Below are 23,507 nucleotides of genomic sequence, written 5' to 3' on the forward strand. Positions count from 1 at the left end.
CGACGGCACTCAACAACAACAAAGAGATTGGGTGTGACAAAGGTGATGTATCTTGGAGATATGTCAAAGTAACACAAATTGCCCAGATCCAACCTTTATTTATGGGTTTCCTCGTGTACAGGTCCATCAAAGTATTTATCCTAACCAGTGGTGTTCCAACTGCCCAGACCAAGTTTTGGTTTCCACCTTAGTAGAAATACTCTACTATAAAACTCCATGCAATTCAGGGAAAAAAAACGCAAGTTAGCAATTATCAAAATAATTCCTAATGCCTGAAGTTGACCCTCACAAAGAGCTCAAATAGTGGTTTCAGCTCATACTTGGCCTGTGTAGACTATTGCACATGGCCAATCACCATTCCTCGCGCTAGTTGAAATCTCTTCCGGCACATATACCCGGGCAGAGTATTGGTTAAGTCAAGCACTAACACTTGGCTGTTGAACGATCAGGCATTAAGAGGAGCGTGGACGATATTGTGTGCTTTCACAAATAAAAATAGCGGAGGCGTTTTATGTTTTAAGAAAAGCCGTAGCAACTCATTTATTGAACACCAAAAACTGAACACGAAGCGCAGTAAAAGGCCTTAACGTAATTAACTCATCACATCAGACCCGCCTCTTATAGTGAACCCCAACCCAACATCAGTGGTTGTGAATTCTGAACGTTTCCACCAATTATGTTACCCTACAATATTATATCTATAGCCCAGGCAAGCTACGTGTTTGTTTCTGTGTATAGAGAAGGTAGAATTGGAGTTAACATATTCTGCTGCTAAAAAAATTATAAGTTGTACATTACACGACTCGATCTGTTTACATGCAAGTAGACGAGCAGAATCAAAGTATCTATTCCCAAAATGTTTTGTTCATTATTTACTCGTTCAGCAAAACCCGGGAGCTCTGCATATAAGGAACGGTTCCTGCTTACTTGTAAATGATGACACCAGCAGTATGTAAGACCTGCCCGGTCTATCAGGCAATATTCTAATCCTCCCCAAAAATATCCCCAGAAAAGGTTTTAGGATTTCAATTAAAACTGATTCCGCTTCTGAAAATGTTAGAAGAATGGCTGATCTCGATTTACTAAAATTTATAAGGAATTAAAATATCTCTCTAATTAATATTTTAAAAGCAATACCCAAAAATAAACGTATTTGAGAGATGGAGTTTGAACTGGACATGTGCCAAGATAATACCTCTCTCTCTGTTACACAGTCCTACTTCAACTCTCGGCATCGGGTCTATTCTCTAAATCCGGAATAACTTTGCCATATTTGATCATCAGTTTCTCCGGGATAGTTAAGGAAAAGAGGACATACTGCATATTTCTTTAATTTGGGAAAATTAAGTCCTTTTTAAGTAGAATCGCTGTTGTTATGTAGAACTTCGTGCAAAGTTCCTCAAACAATGTTAGTTGAAAGATAAATATTAACCAGGCCTAGCAGCTCCGAGTTTTTACAAACACATTAATTGCCTTATAAATGTTTATATCTTACCAGAGGGCAAACAAGACATTGTTACAGCGTATGATCTGAAATGCAACTTCTGCCGAAGTGCCGTGCGTGCACAGTGGGCGTGTCACCTTAGACTGTGGGGAGTAAGTCTTGAACCCAACCATCTTCCCACCCAGGCCAAAGCAGGACACATTCCTGGATGGCTCCCTTGGTAGCGTCCTGTTGTGGGAAATGAATGCACACAGCTTTCCCGTTTATAAGTGCAGGGCGATGAATTCGTTCATGAACATGTTATATGATGGTGGGAATCTCTGTTCATTCCACCTACAGTTTACAGAGGAGAGTGAACAGAGTCTTACCTGATGGACACTGTTATCTAATTAGTTTCAATTCTAGCCACACATTTAAACTTCATGACCTATTTTGGAGAGCAGTGATCAGATTTAACTGTACTAAGTCTTAGCGCAGGTGGATGTCCTGATGTGGGCTCAGCCATCCATACTCACTCTGAATGCGGGATCCCAGAGCCGGGCTCTATGTCGGCATGGGAATTTAGTGGTACAATAGTGGTACACCGGCTGAGAATAATGTTAATTCAGATATGTATGAATGCGAAAGTAGTTAATGGTCTAACTGCATTTGCATACATTAATTATGTTGTAGGCTCATTCACAAAGAAAACATAATATTGTGAACTAAAACAAAAGATCTACAATCAATTAAAGTCTAAACAGCTACTTCGCCCGAACTATTATCGTCACACTATTTAATACACTGTTATTTAGGAGCTCGATTCAGGAGGGTGGTAGCTTAGCCTTGGAAGTTCGCTTCCTTGTACAGTTTGTCAAGGTCGGCGCAGATTGTGTGAAACGCCTTCGCGAATGAATCCTTTACAGGTCCAGTCATCTGGCTTGGGAATTTCTCAGCGAGGACGGTCAACATAATGCCGGTGATCAACTGGAAGACAATGTAAAGGGAAGAAGAATGGTGTTAATTCCACGGGATGGTGCATTGAGTCAGATATGTGTGTGTGCGTGTGTGGGACTAACACACCCAAGGCTGATAATTGCGGGGTTCGTGTCAACACTGTCACATTAGTATAAACAAAATCATTCTTTTCTGAGAGAGAGAGCAGGGATATAGACAACATGATACCCACTGTAATCAAACAGCTCGCAAATGCCTACTGGCTACAATCACAAATTAGGATGGATTCTTTCTTGTCGCAAGATGTTGAGTATTGAGAACCATCAGCAGCATCTTCAGGAGAGGAGGGGATGACTCCGGGGCAAGGGAAAGGACCATTCGAATTACCTGATTAAACAGCTTTGAGCTGTGTCTCCACTCGCTAGTGGGGGATAGGATAGGGATTAACTTTAGTTATCACACATACTGTCCATCAAAATGCATCATTTGCTTCAAGAAGCAACACAGTCCAAGAGCGCGCTGGGGGCAGTTCCGCAAGTGTCGGCAGGCTTGTGGTGCCAACGGAAGATGCCCACAACTGACTAACCCGTATGTCCTCGGAATGTGGGAGGAAACCAGAGCACCCGGAGGAAACCCACGCAGACAGCGGCGGGAATCGAACCCATGTTGCTGTAAAGAGTAATGCTAACTGGCATGCTCCCCGTGTTCGTTCACGGAACAGCTGAAGTTACCAAAAGTTATCAGTCAGAAAGACAGTACTGTAATTGGTAAAGTGTGGTACTCACAGGGAAGTTGGCTGGTGGGATTTTGTGCTTGTGTATGTGAGTCTCTGCCATTGCCTTCACCTCGGCGGCATGGTCACCCTTCTTCTTCAACATTTTGCCCACCGCCTGGAGCACAGTGTTGCCATGGTTGCGGACAGCATCGCTTTTCTCCACCTGATCAAGAGTCAAGTCCTTGAACTTGGGGAAGTGCTTTTGAGCGCCCGGGTGCTCCTTGAATAACCTGGAGTGAGAAAGGGCGGGGAGTAGTGGGATGGCGGGAAAGAGCGGAGAGTGAGAGGGAGGGGTTAAAATGGCCCTGCGGGTATTTTCCAACTAAAAGCAGGGAGGAAGTCAATAGACAATAGGTGCAGGAGTAGGCCATTCGGCCCTTCGAGCCAGCACCGCCATTCACTGTGATCATGGCTGATCATCCACAATCAGTATCCTGTTCCTGCCTTATCCCCATAACCTTTGATTCCGCTATCTTTAAGAGCTCTGTCCATCTCTTTCTTGAAAGCATCCAGAGACTTGGCCTCCACAGCCTTCTGGGGCAGAGCATTCCATATATCCACCACTCTCTGGGTGAAAAAGTTTTTCCTCAACTCCGTTCTAATTAGAAGCAAGGGAGTGTATGGTGAACACGTGAGAAGGAGTCCTGGGTAGGAAGAGGTTGCACGGTGACACAGTGGTAAGTGCTGTTTCCTCACAGCTCCGGAAATTCAGGTTCAACCTTGACTTTGGCTGCTGCCGGTGTGGGGTTCGTCCGCTCTCCCTGTGATACGTGGGTAGGTTCGTTGTGTGCTGGTGTGGGTCGGTGGCGGGAGGTCTGGGAAAGGGGAAGCTGGAGAGAGACAAGAGGAAAACCTGGATCGGTGTAGATGGATGGTTGATGCTTGACCTGGACACATTGGCCCTGAAGGATAGTACTGCTCTCTACTCAGACGTTCTTTCCTTATGGAGCATGCCCCCCCCCCCCACCCCCCGGCTCACACAGTCAGAACGAAGCGTGATACAGGAACCGTAACAGATCATACTGGATTAGTAAGGGTGTGAACAGTTATGTGGAAAAGGCAGGAGAATAGCATTGAGATGGAAAACTAAATCGGTCATGATCGAACGGAAGAGCAGGCCCAGGGGATCAAATGGCCTAATTCTTTTCCTATGCCTTATGGATCCAGCCTCTTCAGCCTGTACCTCCGTTCGATAGGACCCTGACTGATCTGCGCACAAACCTCCTCTCCTTTTGGTTCTGTCAATCGACCTCTCAAATACAAAGTTAGCATCGATTCCTTTCTGCATCATCTGCAGGTGTGGCCTTCTGAGTGAGCTGGTCCTGTGTGTTGGACTCTGCTCTCTTGTTCTTCATTCGTTTATTTATTGAGATACAGTGTGGAACAGGCCTTTCCGGCCCTTCGAGCCGCTCTGCCCAGCGAACCCCCAATTTAACCCCCTGGCCTAATGACTGGATACTTTACAGTAACGAGTTAACCAACTAACCGGTACATTTTGAACTGGGGCATCCCGAGGAAACCCACGCGGTCACGGGGAGCACATACAAACTCCTAGTCTCACCAACCAGCAGAAACAGCCCTCTCTCTCCACGTCTTACAATATCTACAAAATATCACTCCTTCTTCTTTTAAACCGTAAGGAATGTTGTGCCGAGTTGCTTATTATAGGGATCCGTTAGTCTCGCGAGACCATGGATTTGCGCCTTGGAAGGTTTCCAGGGCGCAGGCCCGGGCAAGGTTGTATGGAAGACCAGCAGTTGCCCATGCTGCAAGTCTCCCCTCTCCACGACACCAATGTTGTCCAAGGGAAGGGCATTAGGACCCATACAGCTTGGCACCAGTGTCGTCGCAGAGCAATGTGTGATTAAGTGCCTTGCTCAAGGACACAACACTTTGCCTCAGCTGAGGCTCGAACTCGTGACCTTCAGATCACTAGACTGACGCGCCAAGTTGCTTAATCGTTATAATCATTCAGCAGACTAGGCTCTTCGAGCCACGCCGCCCCGGAAACCCCACAACCCTGATCACGGGACAATTTATAATGAGTCTTTGAACTGTGAGAGGAAACCGGGGCACCGAGAGGACATCCACGCATTCCACGGGGGAGAGGGGAGAGGGGGCGCACTCCTCCCGGCGCTGGAACTGAACTTTGAACTCCCCGAGTTGTAATCGCGTCGCTACCGTGGCGTCGCTCCGCTAGGTCTGAATAACGTCCCCTTCCGAGGGAAAATGTGCCCAGCGACTCCTCAAAGTGCCCCGTGTTTATAGAAGTTCCTTCCTGCGTCTCATTTGGCGTTTCGGGCGGCAAGCTTGTCATTTCTTTAGCGTTTCGCCCCTCTTTCGAGATGTCAGCTTGACGCTCAACCCAGCACGAGTGGAGCCGGCCGGATTCGAACCCGGGACCTCTTGCTCCGAGGTCCCATGCGGATGCCGCTACACAGGCACTGACAGGACTTTGTATAGCTGCAGTCTATACTGTACTGCACTGTATTCTAGACCTTGGAGAAATTCCGCTGCAGCTAAGGCCCTGTCAGTGGACTTCGGGATGAAAGGTCCCGAGTTCGAATCCAGCCGGCTCCCTTGCACGCTGGGTTACGAGCTGGTGATCTCTTTGGAAACTCACCCGGCAGAAGGCAATGGGAAACCACTGCTGTAACTTGTCTCGTACGTGATTCCCCACTACGTCGGAGAGGCGTGGAGGGAAATGGTCCGCTAACCGGAGAACCTCCGGATGCGACGTACCTTTCCTTTTTTAGAAATTCTAGACCTTAAATCCGCCAATCTATTAACTTTCTCAATAGTTTCTGTATCGGTCTAGAACATTTAAATTAACTATGTGGCAGGATCACTTGTTCCTTCAACCCCCAGACCAGTTTCGGGCGGATCACAGATTCCTTTTCACCGAGCTGATGGTCTTCCCGCAGCAGCTAGAGTCTGTCCCGGTGCGGTCCCTGGACAGCCCAGGGTTCTGTGTGAAGGTGGCGGGTGTGGGGTGTGGGGAGAAGGATCCTGGATGAACCAGAGCATCTCCCGCTCCGTCCACGGGAGCTGTCCAGCGGGAAGGGGTGGGGGGGGGGTGTTCCTACCACCCGAATGTTTCAGATTGGTGCTGCGCTATCAGGCGAGACGCGCTCTTGCGTGGGCAATGTACTTGCGGCAACACGACGCTAACGCCACGATAACCAGCTCAACTCTACAGACTGGGCACGCTGCTCACACGCGGCACCACATAACCGTTCACATCACAGCAACCTGTCCCGAACGCGCCTGTTCACACTCCACACAGAACGCCACACTGTGTAATACCGTGCGTATACACAGTTCCCAACAGTCGTCCCCATTGGACACACCGTGCGCTCAGTATTGGCAACAGTTAGTCTGCACTGGGTGAACAGACACGTACACAAACACAAGCCAACAGTTTCTCTATCTCTCTCTCCACTCTCTCTCTCCCCCCTCTCTTCTCCCCTTTCTATCTCTCTCTCTAACTCTTCCCTTCCCTCTGTTTCCCTCCCTCCATCTCTCCCCTTTCCCTCACTCCATCTCGCACCTCTCTCTCTCTTCCTCTCTCCCTCCTTCTCTCCCCTCTCCCTCTCTCTTCTCCCCTTTCTATATATATCTCCCTTTCTCTCTTCCCCCCTCTCTATCTCTCCCTCTCTTCTCCTCTTACCATCGGATTTCTAAATGAACATGGAACCCATGAGCACCACTTAACTATTTTTATTTATGTTTCTGCATTACTTATTTTAACTTATCATTTTAACAGACAGTTATACCTAGTGTAGCTCACTTTTTCTCTAAACTTATTTATCATGTATTGCATTGTACTGCTGCCGTAGTGTTAACAAATTTCACGACATATGATGGTGGTATTAATTTTCTCTCTCTCTCTCTCTCTCCTTCCCTCTTTCTCTCCCTCTCTCCATTTCTCCCTCTCCCCTTCTATGTCTCTCTCTCCATTTCTCCCTCTCCCCTTCTATGTCTCTCTCTCCATTAATCTCTCTCCCTCTCTCCTTCTATCTCTGTCTCTCTCTCTCCACCTATCTCTATCTCTGTATCGCTCTGTCTCTCTCTCTCCCCCGTCACGCTCACTCTCTCAAACGCACACAGTTCACAGCAGACGAAATGCTGGAGGAACTAACTCAGCAGGTCACACAGCGGGATCTATGAAGGGTCTCGTCCCGAAACGACGACTCGTTAATCCTCTCCGTAGAGTTCCTCCAGGATTTTGCCTGCTGTAATTCCACCATTCGGCACCGGTAACGCGGTAACATGAGAGAAATTCGGAGGGTCTGCAACAAGGAAATACAATAACGGGTAAAAAAAAAATCGTCGTGATAGTTCGGAGAATCAATTCACGGAGTGTCCAGGATCAGTTTTCCTCAACCAGGGGGTTAAGGAATTGCTAAAAGACTTAAATCGCGTATCGTGCAGCGAGAGACTTCGTGAATATTCCGACGGTCAGTGGATGTTTAAGGAACTGTTCATAGTTCTTAAAACTTTTGAAAAAACAACTACAAAAGTTAGTTTTCTCGGGGAGATTGGGAAACTATATTACAACGTAACGGGCAATCGTTAATATTAAATCGTAAATAATTGATACATTTATGACGGCTATTTAACAGGCCAGTTGACCGGTGTTTATTGCTCATGAACTGCGTTCCACACTGGGCTGCTTCACTGTAGTTGGACAGAGAAGGCAAAGACGACGGGTTTTCCATCTTGTTTCCAAATGGTGTAGAAATAAGCCATTTTGACCTGTGAATATTTGCCGACTCACCGAAAAATCTCAGTAGCGCTCCCCCCCCCCCAACTAATTTTCTGTGTACAGTAATCTATCCCCGGTGGACCTTTATTTAAAGCAACAGTCCGAGGTTATTTTTGCGATTACATTGACAAACTGACCTTCCATCAAATTATGTTTCAATTGAATCTAAATCCCACACTGACAGATCTGACAGATCTCCGGATTTCTGGGCCAATTCCCTACGTACAAACTTGCCAGCGGTGGTTAGGAACATCGGAGCAAAGGAAGTGGCAAGGTTCCAAAAAAAAACAAAGCCTGAGCATTTGAAACATTCCGAAATTCAACAGAAGTGGATAAAGTGGAATGCAAGAATCAACTCATGTGAAAGGTAAAGGCAGACTGTTTCTCTTTGTTCGAACTAAACACTTGGTTTACTTAATATTTGAGAATAAGAAATTAACGATTCAGGGAGGAAGACGCGCATATCGCCTAAATATTGTGGAGAACTCCACGTCGAGAGTAACTTGCGCTGAAAGATATTAGTGAAAAAGATAGTTTGGGAGAATTTACTGAGGTTGAAAATCATTAAATTCACAAAACCTAATGACATGTGTCCAATATTTTGAAAAATGTTGCAATGGGGTTAGATGCATTGGGTCAAATCACCGCGACATGCCCTCTTACTACCATCGGGGAGAAAGTACAGGAGACTGAAGACTCACACTCAATTATTTAGGGACCACTTCTTCTCATCGGATTGCTGAATTGTCCGTGAACACTGCCTCGTTTCCCCCCCCCCCCTAAATTGCACTATTTATTCTGTAATTTATAATCATTTAATGACTTTGCCATGTACTGCTGCCACAAAGCAGCACACTCCCTGTCGTCTTGGACAGTGATAACAATTCTCATCTTCCAAAATTCCGTAGATCCTGGGCTGTTCCCACAGACTGGAAGGTAGCAAACAGAACTCCATTAATTGAGATAGAGACAGAGAATAGGTAACTGCAAAACCAGCTAATCCTGCATCTACAGTAAAAACAGAAAATGCTGGAAGCAGCCAACAATTCAGGCAGCATCTGAGGAAAGGGAAAACGAATAACCTTTTCAGGTCCGATATGTTTCGTCGGACTTCCAGCATCTATAGTTTTTTTTAAATTTCAGCCAGAGATCTGTAGAGCGGAAAATGCTGGAATCTATCATTAAGGAAGTGGTAATAGGGGCACGGAACATAACGAATGAATAGGACACTTAGAAAACAATAATGACATCAGGCAGCAGTATGGATTAGTCAAAGGGAAATCACATTTGGTAAACCTGTTGGGAGCTTTTGAGGTTGGAACTAGCAGAATAAATAAGGAGTTTGTATGTTCTCTCCATAACCGCGTGGGTTCCTTCCGGGTGCTCCGTTTTCCTCCCGCTGTCCAAAGACACACCAGTAGGTAGGTTAATTGTTCATTGCAAATTGTCCCGTGATTAGGCTCGGGTTAAATCTGGAGTTGCTGGGCGACGTGGCTCGAAGGGGAAAATGGCCTATTCCACCCTGTATCTCAATAAATATTTTTTTTTTAAAGTTGGATATTCACAAGGCGACATGCAGGAGGTTATTAGCGTGCGAGGTATTGGGTGTAGTTTAATGGTGTGGATAGAGGTTAATAAATAGAAAATGGAGTAAACTGGTCGTATTTAAATTGGGAGGGAATGACAACAGGGATCAGTGCTGGAGCCAAGCTGAAGTCCGTGCTGCCCTCTAGTGTTCACTCAGGAAAAGACAAGCCTTATTGTATTCGACTGCAGACTGTTGTGACATTCATGGACCCAGGGACTTAGATGATTTCTTTTGTGTGTCTGTATTTTTCTGATAGCTTACATGTGCTACGTGTGCTTTGTGCTGTGTATAACTGTTGGTACTGTGTTTGGCATGTTGACCCCGTAGTAACGCTGTCTCGTTTGGCTGTATTCATGTATGGTTGAATGAGAATTGAACTTGAATTGAACCGGATTTGGCTGAGGAAAATCGAGTGTTAATATATCCTAGTTTTTCCAGCAATAAAAAGGCTGGGTGTGGGCTGTGAAGAGGATGCTGCGAGGCTTCAGAGGGATATGTATTACAAGTTCAGTGTTAGTGAGGACATGACAGGTGGACCATAAAGTGGAAATATATGACAACATCCACTTCAGAAAAAAAAATAGAAATCTGAACTTTTTTAATAAGGTGAGAGATAGCATGCATTAGTGTTCAGGAGACCTTGGGTGTCCTTGCAGACTGATCACTCAAGATTACATGCAAGCATTAGGAAGACAAAAAAAAACCTTAATTACTAAAGGAATTGAGTGCAAAAAGATAGAATTCTTGGTCCCAATTCCATAGCGTTCTGGTGACCATATCTGAGCAAATTATACAGGTCTGGTCCCCCGACGTGTGGAAGGATAGAGGGAGTGTAGCGAAGATCCACCAGATTGATTTTTTTTAATCGATCTGGCGAATCTCTGCTGCACTCCCTCTATTCTTCCCTATGTAGAGAAGGTTTAGAGCAATGAGAGGTGACTGCTGAAAAGTGCAACACTCTTACAGGGCAAACATGTATTTGTGAGTTCGCAAGGCCAGAGTGTCGCACTTTCAAAATAATGGACCAGCCATTCAGGGGAGCCACTGGGGCTGGATCATTAGAGGGCACGGAGTCGGATAATTAGAGGGCGCAGGGGCAAGTGATTAGAGAGGATCTGGAACCGAATGATCGGGGGGAGGGGATACTCAGGGTAGGGTAGTCGGAGGATGCTCAGTCTGGGTAAATGAGAGTACGCAGGCTTGTGGGAGGACATTGTTAGAGCACACCTACTGAGAAGTAAATTCCTGACCGACAGCTAGCGCGGGGAAATGGGCAAGCGAGCCCTGCGTTCTGTAAGGTCTACACAACCTAAGCACCTCCAGAAACATTCACAACCGTTGAAGCCTGTGGAGAGAGAGCCTGCAGTCCTACCCACTGAGTACAACTATCACCCGCACAGACATAGCAAAAGTAAACTCGAAGTGTTTCTCTGAGCGGAAAGGTTGCTGAGCAAGCGGCTTACCTGTAGAGAACCACTTGCCCGAGACCGGGCAGGTCCCCCTCCGCACCTGCCCACACCTTATTTATTGCGTCCCAGTCGACCATTATCCAAACTCCTGGAAATACCACTTGTTTCTTGAGAACGATGGCAGAGATGTGCGGAGCAATTGTGGTCACAGTTACAGTGTAGACCTCTTATAGTCCGCTGCATTATCTGTCTCCTCCCCTCGGTCAGTTAATCCTACCCACTCAGCCGTGCCTCCCCCACCCAACCCCCTCCCACAGCCTATTTTGATCTGCATTTTAGGATGGGTGGAGGGATTCTGGCCAATCCTTAACCGTGTGTAACATCTACAGACGGCTGGTGAGCTTCCAGGATCTGGCCCCTTGGCTTTATCTCTCTCTCCCTGTGACTTTCTGTTTGACATTTACTTTCACCAGGCACAGGACTTTCGGTGAACAAAGGGCTGAGCTAGAACTCAAGTGAAAGTTTAGACCTCTGGACTGAGGGCTGGAAATGAGATGTCCTGAGAGAGTTCTCAGTAACTGCTCTCTGTGTGAACTGCTTGAATAGGTTTTTTGTCTTATCATTGGCTTGCTCCGCTTTGATGTTGGAATTATTAATGAGAAGACTCAGGTGCCTGACTTTAGTCAGTCCCAGGGAACTGTCCGTCTTATTGGCTTATTGTGAGAGCAAAACAAAAGGGCTGGTTAAACCACCCAGGCGACAGGCAGGGGACGTGAGCACTGCCACACACTACAAGTGGGGAAATGTGGGCAAAGTAAGAGAGTTGTTCAACCATCCAGGTATCAGGCACGGAGCCGGATCACCGCCGTGGAGGGGAAGCAAATTAGGGATTGCATCTATTAGCCTCCTTTTCCCTAAACTCCGGGCATCCGTGTTGACGGGCAAGAAGACACCAGTGGAGATTAGTTGTGATGCTGAAAAGGGGCAGCAAATGAGTGTAAAGAGAGCTCCCTTTGCAACAGGAGACTTGATAAAGCGAATGTCCTTGGGCAAAGCCCTCCCAGCATTCCCTTTCAACTCTGCCACCTCTACCCACCTGTGAGGACTGTTAGAGTCACAAGGCAGATTTTCTCCCCCCTCCCCTACCAAAATATAATTTATTCATAGTATCCACAGTTAAATACAATATGCCCGTTCGCTGTACTGTCATCATCATAATGTTCCGTGTCGTATGTCATCGGCAATCGTGATTGTTCTTGGAAAAAATTCGATGCACTCCCCTTTAATGTCAGTAATGTTTGGGATGTCGCACTGGTGAGATGGCCGGGAGACTGTTGCCCCCTGGACCCAGCCCCTCATTATCCAGTGACGGCCGGACCCTCGCCTGTGGCCCTTCCCTAGAGAGCCGTCGTGATGGATGCGCCGAGCGTCAGGGCAGTTGCCGATCAGTTTATTATTGTCAGGGGTACTGAAATAGAGTGAATAACTTTCTCTGGCGTGCTGGCCAAATGTAAATAAGTCGAGGCAGTACAGTACAAGGTCATTGAGACTGAGAGGTCAGGGGTTTATCTGTATCATTATAGAACATGTCTCTCGGTATATACTCCCGTGTCTTGGAATTGCCACTTGCCCAGTCCCGATGAAGGGTCACCACCTGAAACGTCAACTGTTTATTCCCTTCCACAGATGCTGCCCGACCTGCTGAGTTCCTCCAGCATTTTGTGTGTGTTGCCATGTTGGGAGGGAAGGGTCAGATTGACCTTTTGGAGTAGGTTAAAAGGACAGCACAACATCGTGGGCCGAAGGGCCCTGCGCTGTTCAATGTCCTTTGCTCTGTGTGTGTGTGTGAAAGGCCTTCTCCTGGTTCACACCTCGGTGCGTCCCTCAGCCTGGAACGTGTCGGTCAGCGGCGTCCCCTTTACAGACATCCCCCGGTGCTGGGATCTCGTACAGACATCCCCCTGTGCTGGGATCTCGTCAGCTTGCGGGAAGGCCAAAGGCCGTCTTTCACCAAGCTGATACTTTCCAGCAGCACTTGATGTCTGTCTCGCTGTAAAGCCCAAACCCCGGGAGTCCTCTGTCACACAACTGCAGGGGATAGACCTGGACAGGGACCAGCGCCTCCTTTCTTGGTAAGTGCACTGTCCACTGTCTCCTCCTTCTAGAGGGATAATATTTCCTGAGCTGTGGGTCTCTGGAGACACCTGGACGTCACTGTGACACATTCCGCGCACCCGAAGCCCCCGGTGCGGGAGAGGCCGGGCCGTTTAAGCCCCTGTCTCGCAGGACCGGAGCTCAGCACCCCCACTCCAGCGCCGGTGCGGCAAACTGTGGAGGGCAGCGGGGAAGTAACGCCGTGCAGAACGGGAGGGGCAGCACCGCAAAGCAGCGCAGCTCGAGTGCAAACCGCAAGGATCGCAGGGCTGAGAGAGGTCGGAGGCGAAGGAACACCGACACCCAGGAATGCATCAGGGAGGGAGCGCAACAGTAAGGCAGGGGGAGCAAGGGGAACACGGGAGTGACGGGACAATCCAGGGGAACACGGGAGTGATGGGATAATACAGGGGGAACACGGAAGTGATGGGATAATACAGGGGGAACACGGAAGTGATGGGACAGTACAAGGAAACACGGGAGTGATGGGACAGTACAAGGGGAACACGGGAGTGACGGGACAGTCCAGGGGAACACGGGAGTGATGGGATAATACAGGGGGAACACGGGAGTGATGGGACAGTACAGGGGGAACACCGCAGTGATGGGACATTACAGGGGGAACACCGGAGTGATGGGACAGTCCAGGGGAACATAGAAGTGATGGGAGCAGTGAATTACAGGATTCCTGCAGTATGAATATATACTATTCTGCCCATCGAGTCCAAGTTAGCTGTTGGTGGTGCTGACTTTAGAGTGTTAATATTTTAGGCCCTGTTGACAGCTGAGCAGTCACATTTGTCTCTGGCTTTTGGCAAACGAAATGGTCGTCGTTGCCAGTTGTGGGATCTTGCTGTGTGTTTCTCCGTTTATTCTCAGTACACGAGACCACAGCGTAGGGGCAGCGATGCTTTGGGAGAATCTGGATAACAGCGAGTCGGCTCCCCCCTACTTTAGGACGCACGAGGAGGAAACATTTCGCTCTCCAAGCCCTTTAAATGCATTGCAAGCATTTACTATTGCTGGAGATATGAATAAGCTGTAAATAAGCTCACAAACAAGGGTGAAGAATAAAGAGAGGAACGTTTGCACTGCGCTGTTCGGCTGCATGCCCTTGACAATAAACTTGAACTTGGAAAGAACTCACTGGCATTAACTCTTCTTATAGAATTAGCTGCTCGCTCCGGATCCCGGCCCTGAACGCCCTTGTACTATTCCTCTCCGAAAACTTCTGCTGAATCTGCATAGCTAGCACTTTTAGAGCTGCTGGTTATAAATCAGTGAGTGAAGCCTTATCATCTCCCTCCAATTCTTTACCAAGTTGTCCTCATCTGAACGCTTGCCTTCCTTCCAGTACAAACACTTCCCTGTCCGAACCTCTCCTTGATTTTGGACAGTGTGATAACCCCAGGGGGTGGGGTGAAGGAGGTGGGGAGGGGTATTGCCCATCGTAGAGGGCTGCTTGGCCCCGGTTCCCCCTGCCCCCCAGAGAAGCAAGCTGAGCTCGTGACTTGTCTTACTACCCGAGCCAAAGTCCATGACACACACACAGGTCACATTGGAATGTGTAACATTCCCAGAACGAAGCTCTTCAAAACAGTGGTCCAAAAATTCTTGTGCGGGCATTAACGTTCCCAACACCAGCTCCTGCGGACAGGAGCAGCAAAAGTCTCTTGACAAATGTTATGTCATCACTGGTGCAACAAATTCCAATCTATATTTAGGCCACCCTTGACACATCATGATGAGGGTGGACGGACCGGGCTCCAGGATCATTGTCCTTGCCCTGTCTGAGGACATCCTGGAGCAACGTACAGCCAGTGGCGGGTGTAGGTGTCCACAATGACTGATAATCAAGCAGATTTGCAGTCGCAGGAGAGTAGTACCACACTTCCTTCTCACCACCTCCCTCCTGGCACTCCTTCAGCTGTGCCAGCTGAGAGTGAAGCACTCTCCCAGGTCTGCACTTCCAAAGCGTGGCACTGCTGCCCATGCCCCCTCCTGCCACTGCCTTGCACCGATCCTCACTGACTTACCCTGATCTACATTGACGCAACTAGTCTTGCCTACACTCGTCCACGTCGACCTACAAGAGTCTTCAACAACAGCAGTCGAGAACTACCCTGGACTAATTGGTTTACATGGGATCTACATTAATTCACACTGGTCTACAACAACTCTCATTGGTCTACACCAACTCTCACTGGTCTACATGGACCCACACTGGTCTACACCGACTCACACTGGTCTACACCGACTCACACTGGTCTACACTGACTCACACTGGTCTAAACAGACTCACACTGGTCTACACTGACTCACACTGGTCTACACCGACTCACACAGGTCTACACTGACTCACACTGGTCTACACCGACTCACACTGGTCTACACCGACTCACACTGGTCTACACTGACTCACACTGGTCTACACGGACTCACACCATTCTACACAGACTCACACCGGTCTACACCGACTCACACTGGTCTACACCGTCTCACACTGGTCTACACTGACTCGCACTGGTCTACACCGACCTCACACTGGTCTACACCGACTCACACTGGTCTACACCGACTCACACTTGTATTGACTGACTCACACTGGTCTACACAGACTCACACCGCTCTACACAGACTCACACCGGTCTACACCGACTCACACTGGTCCACACCGACTCACACTGGTCTACACTGACTCGCACTGGTCTACACCAAACTCACACTGGTCTACACCGATTCACACTGGTCTACAACGACGCACACTGGTCTACACCGACTCACACTGGTCTACAACGACTCACACTGGTATTCACTGACTCACACTGGACTACACTGACTCACACTGGTCTACGACTCACACTGGTTTACACTGAGTCACACTGGTCTACACCGACTCACACTGGTCTACACTGACTCACACTGGTCTACACAGACTCACACTGGTCTACACCGACTCACACTGGTTTACACCGACTCACACTGGTCTACACCGACTCACACTGGTCTACACCGACTCACACTGTTCTACACCGACTCACACTTGTCTACACTGACTCACACTGGTCTACACCGACTCACACTAGTTTACACCGACACACTGGTCTACACCGACTCACACGGGTCTACACCAACTCTCATTGGTCTACACCGACTCACACTGGTCTACACCGACTCACACTGGTCTACACTGACTCACACTGGTTTACACCGACTCACACTGGTCTACACCGACTCACACTGGTCTACACTGACTCACACTGGTCTAGACCGACTCACACTTGTCTACACTGACTCACACTGGTCTACACCGACTCACACTGGTTTACACCGACTCACACTGGTCTACACCGACTCACACTGGTCTACACTGACTCACACTGTTCTACACCGACTCACACTTGTCTACACTGACTCACACTGGTCTACACCGACTCACACTGGTATTCACTGACTCACACTGGTCTACACTGACTCACACTGGTCTACACTGACTCACACTGGTCTACACAGACTCACACTGGTCTACATGGACTCACACTGGTCTACACAGACTAACACTGGTCTACATGAACTCACACTGGTCTACACTGACTCACACTGGTCTACACCGACTCACACTGGTCTACATGGACTCACACTGGTCCACACTGACTCACACTGGTCTACACAGACTCACACTGGTCTACACCGACTCACACTGGTCTACACTGACTCACACTGGTCTACACAGACTCACACTGGTCTACACTGACTCACACTGGTCTACACCGACTCACACAGGTCTACACTGACTCACACTGGTCTACACCGACTCACACTGGTCTACACTGTCTCACACTGGTCTACACGGACTCACACCGCTCTACACAGACTCACACCGGTCTACACCGACTCACACTGGTCTACACCGTCTCACACTGGTCTACACTGACTCGCACTGGTCTACACCGACCTCACACTGGTCTACACCGACTCACACTGGTCTACACCGACTCACACTTGTATTGACTGACTCACACTGGTCTACACAGACTCACACCGCTCTACACAGACTCACACCGGTCTACACCGACTCACACTGGTCCACACCGACTCACACTGGTCTACACTGACTCGCACTGGTCTACACCAACCTCACACTGGTCTACACTGACTCACACTGGTCTACACCAACCTCACACTGGTCTACACCGACTCACACTGGTATTCACTGACTCACACTGGACTACACTGACACACACTGGTCTACGACTCACACTGGTTTACATGGACTCACACTGGTTTACACTGACTCACACTGGTCTACACCGACTCACACTGGTCTACACTGACTCACACTGGTCTACACCGACTCACACTGGTCTACACGGACTCACACTGGTCTACACCGACTCACACTGGTCTACACAGACTCACACTGGTCTACACCGACTCACACTGGTTTACACTGACTCACACTGGTCTACACCGACTCACACTGGTCTACACTGACTCACACTGGTCTACACTGACTCACACTGGTCTACACCGACTCACACTGGTCTACACTGACTCACACTGGTCTACACTGACTCACACTGGTCTACACCGACTCACACTGGTTTACACTGACTCACACTGGTCTACACCGACTCACACTGGTCTACACTGACTCACACTGGTCTACACTGACTCACACTGGTCTACACCGACACACTAGTTTACACCGACACACTGGTCTACACCGACTCACACTGGTCTACACCGACTCACACTGGTCTACATGGACTCACACTGGTCTACACTGACTTACACTGGTGTACACAGACTCACACTGGTCTACACAGACTCACACTGGTCTACACTGACTCACACTGGTCTACACAGACTCACACTGGTCTACACCGACTCACACTGGTCTACACTGACTCACACTGGTCTACACCGACTCACACTAGTTTACACCGACACACTGGTCTACACTGACTCACACTGGTCTACACCGACTCACACTGGTCTACATGGACTCACACTGCTCTACACAGACTCACACTGGTCTACATGGACTACACCGACACACTGGTCTACACCGACTCACACTGGTCTACATGGACTCACACTGGTCTACACTGACTTACACTGGTGTACACAGACTCACACTGGTCTACACCGACTCACACTGGTCTACATGGACTCACACTGGTCTACACTGACTTACACTGGTCTACACAGACTCACACTGGTCTACATGGACTCACACTGGTCTACACTGACTCACACTGGTCTACACCGACTCACACTGGTCTACATGGACTCACACTGGTCCACACTGACTCACACTGGTCTACACAGACTCACACTGGTCTACACCGACTCACACTAGTTTACACCGACTCACACTGGTCTACATGGACTCACACTGCTCTACACAGACTCACACTGGTCTACATGGACTACTGGTCTACACGACACACTGGTCTACACAGACTCACACTGGTCTACACAGACTCACACTGGTCTACACTGACTCACACTGGTCTACACAGACTCACACTGGTCTACACCGACTCACACTGGTCTACACTGACTCACACTGGTCTACACCGACTCACACTAGTTTACACCGACACACTGGTCTACACTGACTCACACTGGTCTACACCGACTCACACTGGTCTACATGGACTCACACTGCTCTACACAGACTCACACTGGTCTACATGGACTACACCGACACACTGGTCTACACCGACTCACACTGGTCTACACTGACTCACACTGGTCTACACCGACTCACACTAGTTTACACCGACACACTGGTCTACACTGACTCACACTGGTCTACACCGACTCACACTGGTCTACATGGACTCACACTGCTCTACACAGACTCACACTGGTCTACATGGACTCACACTGGTCTACACAGACTCACACTGGTCTACATGGACTCACACTGGTCTACACTGACTCACACTGGTCTACACAGACTCACACTGGTCTACACCGACTCACACGGGTCCACACCGACTCACTCTGGTCTACACCGGCTCACACTGGTATTCACTGACTCACACTGGACTACACTCACACTGGTCTACGACTCACACTGGTTTACACCGACTCACACTGGTTTACACCGACTCACACTGGTCTACACCGACTCACACTGGTCTACACCGACTCACACTGGTTTACACCGACTCACACTGGTCTACACCGACTCACACTGGTCTACACTGACTCACACTGGTCTACACAGACTCACACTGGTCTACTCGGACTCACACTGGTCTACACCGACTCACACTGGTCTACACTGACTCACACTGGTCTACACTGACGCACACTGGTCTACACCGACTCACACTGGTCTACACGGACTCACACTGGTCTACACTGACTCGCACTGGACTACACAGACTCACACTGGTCTACACCGATTCACACTGGTCTACACCGACTCACACTGGTCTACACCGACTCACACTGGTCTACACTGACTCACACAGGTCTACACCGACTCACAGTGGTCTACATGGACTCACACTGGTCTACACTGACTTACACTGGTCTACACAGCCTCACACTGGTCTACACGGACTCACACCGGTCTACACAGACTCACACCGGTCTACACCGACTCACACTGGTCTACACCGACTCACACTGGTCTACACGGACTCACACTGGTCTACACTGACTCGCACTGGACTACACAGACTCACACTGGTCTACACCGACTCACACGGGTCCACACCGACTCACTCTGGTCTACACCGGCTCACACTGGTATTCACTGACTCACACAGGTCTACACCGACTCACAGTGGTCTACATGGACTCACACTGGTCTACACTGACTTACACTGGTCTACACAGCCTCACACTGGTCTACACCGACTCACACTGGTCTACATGGACTCACACTGGTCTACACTGACTCGCACTGGACTACACCGACCTCACACTTGTCTACACCGACTCACAGTGGTCTACACCGACTTCACACTGGTCTACACCGACTCACACTCGTCTACATGGACTCACACTGGCCTACACCAACTGTCATTGGTCTACACCGACTCACACTGGTTTACACCGACATACTGGTCTACACCGACTCACACTGGTCTACACTGACTCACACTGGTCTACACCGACTCACACTGGTCTACATGGACTCACACTGGTCTACACTGACTTACACTGGTCTACACAGACTCACACTGGTCTACATGGACTCACACTGCTCTACACTGACTCACACTGGTCTACACCGACTCACACTGGTCTACATGGACTCACACTGGTCCACACTGACTCACACTGGTGTACACAGACTCACACTGGTCTACACCGACTCACACTGGTCTACACTGACTCACACTGGTCTACACCGACTCACACTGGTCTACACCGACTCACACTGGTCTACATGGACTCACACTAGTTTACACCGACACACACTGGTCTACACTGACTCACACTGGTCTACACCGACTCACAGTGGTCTACATGGACTCACACTGGTCTACACTGACTTACACTGGTCTACACCGACCTCACACTGGTCTACACCGACTCACACTGGTCTACACTGACTCACACTGGTCTACACCGACTCACACTGGTCTACATGGACTCACACTGGTCTACACTGACTCACACTGGTCTACACAGACTCACACTAGTCTACATGGACTCACACTAGTCTACATGGACTCATACTGGTCCACACTGACTCACACTGGTGTACACAGACTCACACTGGTCTACACCGACTCACACTGGTCTACACTGACTCACACTGGTCTACACCGACTCACACTGGTCTACACTGACTCACACTGGTCTACACCGACTCACACTAGTTTACACCGACTCACACTGGTCTACACCGACTCACACTGGTCTACACTGACTCACACTGGTCTACACGGACTCACACTAGTTTACACCGACACACACTGGTCTACACCGACTCACACTGGTCTACACCGACTCACACTGGTCTACATGGACTCACACTGGTCTACACTGACTCACACTAGTTTACACCGACACACTGGTCTACACCGACTCACACTGGCTTACACTGACTCACACTGGTCTACACCGACTCACAGTGGTCTACACCGACACACACTGGTCTACACCGACACACACTGGTCTACACCGACTCACACTGGTCTACACTGACTCACACTGGTCTACACCGACTCACACTGGTCTACATGGACTCACACTGGTCTACACTGACTCACACTGGTCTACACCGACTCACACTGGTCTACATCGACTCACACTGGTCTACACGGACTCACACTAGTCTACACCGATTCACACTGGTCTACACCGACTCTCACTGGTCTATATTAACTGATAGTCAAATACATTTACTTAAACATTTCTACATTGACTTAAAGTTCAACGTAAATTTATTATCAATGTACATATATTCCACCATATACAGCATACTCAATAAAACCATCATAGAATAATAACCATAATAGAATCAATGAAATACCCCATCAACTTGAGCTTTCAACCATTGTGCATAAGACAATAAACTGAGCAGATGCAGAAAGAAAAAAATGATAATAAGAAATAAATAAGCAATAAATATTGAGAACATGAGATGAGGAGCCCTTGAAAGTGAGTCCATTGGTTGTGGGAACATTTCAATGATGGGGCAGGTGAAGTTGAGTGAAGTTATCTCCTTTGCTTCAAGAGCCTCAAGGTTGAGGGGTAGCAACAATTTCTGAACCCGGTGGTGTGAGTCCTGAGGCTCCTGTGATAGCTTCCTGAAGGCAGCATGAAGAAGAGAGCATGTCCTGGACAGTGGTGATTCTTGATGATGAATGCTGCTTTCCCACAGCAACGTTTCGTGTAGATGTGGTCAATGGTGGGGAGGATTTGTCCGTGATGGACTGCGCTGTATCTGTAGGGTTCCATCCAAGGGCATTGGCGAAGCAACCAGTCAACTCTCCACTGCACATCTATGGAGATTTTTCCAAGTTTTAGATGTTATACCGAATCTTTGCAAACTTCAGAGGAAGTTGAGGTGCTACTCTGCTTTCTTCATAATTGCACTTATGGACAGTCTTCTGAAATTATAACAGTAAGTACTTTCAAATTGCTATAGTTTAAAGTAACTTACACTGGTCTACATTAACCCATAGTGACCTACGTTTATTTACGCTGAACTGCACTGATCTACGCTGACTTGCGCTGGCCTAAGTTCACATATACTGGGTCCCTATTAGGTAAAATGGTTGTTGTGACGCATCTAGTGTGCTTGTGCAGTGAGTGGTGCTTGTCGCTCTCATTTTCAGCTTCCACCGCTGGCTAGCAGTCTTGCGAAAATGAGAGCTGAATGTATAAATCTCTCCGACAGCAAGCCTCATGCAATGCCTCCTCACTGTGTCATGGTCCGGTCCGTGAAGTCTGTATTCCAGTTCACGGTCCGGTCCATCGACCCTTGCTCCAGGTTTTCCTATCTACACTGTTTCTGTTCTTATTGAGCACTAATTGAGGTAGCTGATGCTCATTGGGGCTGGCTGCATAAATACCTTCAGAGACCCAGGCATGGCTGCTGGATTGTTCTTCCCCTTACTCCTTGTATCCCTCCCTCTGCCTTCTGTTTCCTCGCCTGAAGCCCTGCCTTGTCTTGCCAGTAACTCTCGCCTCACCTGAAGTTCTCATCTCGCCTTGCTTTGCCAGAAGCCTTGCCTTGTCTTGTCGGTAACTCTTGCCTCATCTCGCCAGCAATCTTGCCTTGGAGTCACCCTGTACCTAGATCCCTTCCTGTCCCTTGCCTCTGCCCAGGTAAGCCAGGCCAACTTGCCGTTACCTGGGGTTGCTTCTGTCCCTCCTGTCCCATGCCTCCGTCGGGTGGTGAACGGCGCCCTGCCCAGATGTACCGCGCCCTGCCCAGGTGATCCGCGCCCTGCCCAGGTGAACCATGCCCTGCCCCGGATGAGCCTGCCTAACCTCAAGCCTGAGGACTCCACCCTCCAGCCCAGCCTCGCCTCAAGTCACCTGCCTCCAGCCTCCAGCCCAGCCTCACCTCGTCTCCTGCCTCCAGCCTCCAGCCCAGCCTTGCCTCAAGTCTCCTGCCTCCAGCCTCCAGCCCAGCCTTGCCTCGTCTCCTGCCTCCAGCCTCCAACCTCACCTCGCCTCAAGACTCCAGCCTCCTGCCTAGCCTCAAGTTAGAAGACTCCAGCCTCTAGCCTCTTGCCAAGCCAAGCCAAGTCTCTAGCCTCTAGCCTCTTGCCAAGCCAAGCCAAGTCTCTAGCCTCTAGACTGAAGCCTGAAAGCTCCAGCCTCCTGCCTCCTGCCAAGCCTCGCCTCTAGCCTCAAGCCTGAAGATTCCAGCCTCGTCCTGCCTGCCTGCCAAGCCTCGTCCTTGCCTAGTTCTGGGGTCCAAGACCCAAGTACTGGGTCCT

At 49.0% G+C, this 23,507-nt stretch overlaps 1 protein-coding gene across 1 annotated transcript; it reads right to left on the minus strand.

Annotated features, from left to right (window-relative positions):
• Window positions 1-507: 507 nt before the first annotated feature.
• Window positions 508-11,132, minus strand: mb (myoglobin). The gene is made up of 3 exons (XM_063062644.1): window positions 10,975-11,132; window positions 3,166-3,385; window positions 508-2,410 (listed from the first exon to the last, which is right to left on the minus strand). The coding sequence occupies exons 1-3, from the start codon at window positions 11,055-11,057 to the stop codon at window positions 2,264-2,266; spliced, it is 450 nt and encodes a 149-aa protein (XP_062918714.1). The 5' UTR covers window positions 11,058-11,132; the 3' UTR covers window positions 508-2,263.
• Window positions 11,133-23,507: the final 12,375 nt, after the last annotated feature.

This window comes from Mobula hypostoma, chromosome 11 (assembly GCF_963921235.1).
Source record: "Mobula hypostoma chromosome 11, sMobHyp1.1, whole genome shotgun sequence".
Taxonomy (NCBI): Eukaryota; Metazoa; Chordata; class Chondrichthyes; order Myliobatiformes; family Myliobatidae; genus Mobula; species Mobula hypostoma.

Excerpts from the sequence above, each read along its gene's own strand:
- mb (XM_063062644.1), bottom strand. The coding sequence starts at position 11,057 with ATGGTCGACTGGGACGCAATAAATAAGGTGTGGGCAGGTGCGGAGGGG. Across the intron at positions 3,386-10,974 it reads GGGCAAGTGGTTCTCTACAG|GTTATTCAAGGAGCACCCGG; the intron begins GTAAGCCGCTTG and ends TTCTCACTCCAG. Across the intron at positions 2,411-3,165 it reads TCCCACCAGCCAACTTCCCT|TTGATCACCGGCATTATGTT; the intron begins GTGAGTACCACA and ends ATTGTCTTCCAG.